The sequence below is a fragment of the Chrysochloris asiatica genome, unplaced genomic scaffold (genome assembly GCF_000296735.1).
Source record: "Chrysochloris asiatica unplaced genomic scaffold, ChrAsi1.0 scaffold00419, whole genome shotgun sequence".
Lineage (NCBI taxonomy): Eukaryota > Metazoa > Chordata > Mammalia > Afrosoricida > Chrysochloridae > Chrysochloris > Chrysochloris asiatica.
In genome coordinates, this window is record NW_006408937.1 from 1,326,626 (window position 1) to 1,329,417 (window position 2,792).

At 42.9% G+C, this 2,792-nt stretch overlaps 1 protein-coding gene across 2 annotated transcripts in view; it reads left to right on the forward strand.

Annotated features, from left to right (window-relative positions):
- VAMP7 (vesicle-associated membrane protein 7) overlaps positions 1–2,792 on the forward strand; it is a 73,010-nt gene that overhangs the window by 9,872 nt on the left and 60,346 nt on the right. The window contains exon 2 of one of the 2 annotated variants that reach the window (XM_006876848.1): positions 928–1,082. In XM_006876848.1, coding sequence (XP_006876910.1) covers positions 937–1,082 — 146 coding nt within the window. In that variant the 5' untranslated portion in view covers positions 928–936. Of the gene's footprint in view, positions 1–927; positions 1,083–2,792 lie in introns of those variants that run through there. The other variant, XM_006876849.1, reaches the window with a different exon arrangement.

Here is a 2,792-nt window from a genome sequence, read left to right on the forward strand (position 1 = left end):
AGAATCACAGCAATTCAAACCACCACAGCACGACAGACAGACGAGTGGCGGTTGCGTGGTTGCTGTTAAATAGGAATCTCCTTGTGCTAGGGCCCTTAAGTCTGGCTCAAAGGCGGGATTTCTGTACTTGGATGTCAATCAAGAGGCAGAAGTGCAGCAGGGGCGACTGGGTTGTAGTGAGACGCTATGGGCTGGGCTTGTGGGTCTCTAAGTTGGTTGACCCTGCCTATAAGCCAAGATCCAACGGTTAGGCTAGGAAGGTGCTCTCGCGTCCAGGGTAAGTAGGACAGCCTGGCCGGCCCCTGCAGTCTCTTCCCGCTAGGTAACGTCTGTCCTTCGACCTGGTCTCCAGACACCTCTCACCCCGCTGCTCCGTGGTCTGGGTTTCATTTAACACCTCCACCAGGTCTGCGCAGTTGTCGCACATCGTTTAACCGCCGCCCTCCATGATAGAAGCCCTCCTCAGAATCCCTATACAGGGTCACTATGAGTCTGAACCAACTCAGCGGTGCTTCGCAGCAACAGCAGTACATATGCAGGTGTCTCTGGGTGGTACAGATGGTTAGGTGCTGGACTGGACTATTAACCAAACGATTGACACCTTGGAAGGCCTGGCGATGTGCTTCTGAAAGATGATAGCCATAAAACCTTAGGGAGTATTGTGCTCTATACGTGTAGGGTTGCCCTGAACAGGAGTTGGCAGAAAGTAACAACAGACTTAAGTTGGCAAGCTTATTGAAGATTGACCTAACTTATAAGCTTTTGTTGTAAGCATATTAAGTTTAATGTGTTAACTACTTTGTTATATAGCATCTTGTTCAGTACTATCTACTGGTAATGTAAATAAACGATAGCAAGTTACTTTCAAAAGATTATGTCAGATAAATATTCTAAATCTTATGTGTCTTTTTTTTCCCCTTTTGTTAGGTTGAAGCCATGGCCATTCTATTTGCTGTTGTTGCCAGGGGAACCACTATCCTTGCCAAACATGCTTGGTGTGGAGGAAACTTTTTGGAGGTGACAGAGCAGATTCTGGCTAAGATACCTTCTGAAAATAACAAACTAACGTATTCACATGGCAAGTGAGTTCCACTCTTAATGTGGGTGAGGGTGAGGGTGAAAGAAAACTTGGTAGATCATTTGAATAAGGTCACAGAACAGTAACTTGGACCAGCTTAGAAAATGTCTGTTTATGTTCATTATAAATTACATTTGTAATTCTTTTCTTCTGTCACTGAAATGATACTTTATTTTACTGAAATCAATAGAAATGTTGCTACAGTGCTCTAGACTGTGCAAAAGTTGGTCATTCCTAACTATTAGTTAAGCACTTACTGTTATTACCATTATCACCTTGTCTGGTGCTGAGGAAACAATAGAGGTTATCGTGCAGTGTGGAAGAGAGTCAAATGCAGAGAGAATGATAGTGAAAGGTGAGAGGAGGTAGTGGTTGCTAGGATTGATTTCCAGATAGAAGGAACAGCAGGTCGAGAGACATGGAGGCGTTTAAGGAAATGCAGTTGTTCACCATGGCTGGCTCCCAGGTTACTGAAAGGGGAAGCTAGAGAGATGTATAGAAAGAAGTCACAAGACGCTGGCTTTTCTCCAGAAGGCAGTAGAAAGGCAGTGAGTCTGACAAGGTTTTGATGGCTGCTTGGAAAATGGATTAGAGAAACCATACCTAGGAAATTTTAGTAATTAGATAAGAAAAAGAAAAAGGACCTCAATTTTCTTCATCCTGACATAAAAATGTGTTACTTAACTCATCTTTGTTTACTTCTTGTCTCACAAGAAACCCTTGTTATTTCTAAGAAAAACACCTTGTGTTTGTTAATGTGTAGTCTGAGCTACCATAAGAAAGCATCCCTAAAATGTAGTGGCTTAACACATGGTCTAAAGATCAGTGGTTTGTTGCTAGTGGGGTTGCTTCCAAGACTAACCAAGGCAACTGCTTCAGTTCTTATTACTTACCAGTGCTTGCCCAATATCTTTAAAGGCAAGGTCCAGATAGGACATATTATTTCTGTTTACATTTTATTGTTCAGAATATAGACTGCTAACCTAGCAGGAAATATGACCTTTGGCTATGGAGCTATATGTTCAACTAAAACTTTGTTACTCCAGAAGAAGTTACAGGAAATTGAGGGAGAAGCTAGAGATTTCCCGTTTGTTTTTCTGGGTACCTAAATATCTGAGTGTACTATTCTTCCCAAGCATAAGGAACAGATTCTTTCCAACAGAGGGGACTACAGAGTCACATTTAGTCATGCATCCATCCAGCTCTAAGTCCCAACCCTCTCCATCAGGCCCAGGTATGCCTCCTGTGGTACACTGGCCATACACTGAAAGAGAAATCATCGATTCCCTCTGGTCTCTAGGCCAACCCAATAAACAATGGTGAAATCAAAATAGAATCACCACAGGGAAGTTAGAAACTTCCATTTGGAAAAGGAAAGAATGAGAAACATATAGAAGTCATTGATTCCTAGCAATCATCTGCAGCAGTTTGGTTGTTTTGTTTTTTGGGCGAGAGTGGGGTTTTCTTTATTCAGTTTTGCAAAATTGGGCGCCCAACGCAGTAGACATGGGCAGATGTGAGGCATGGCCCTCTTGCAAAGAGTTTTAATTCCCCTGTCTTGAAAATGCTCCTCCCCCAGTTCCCCTTTTACTGGGTACTATGGAATTTACATATTGTCAGGAGGGACCAGTCATTGGAGAAGAATATTACGTTTGGTAAGGTGGAGAGTCAGAGAAAAAGAGGAAGACCCCCAACGAGATGGATTGGCCAAGTG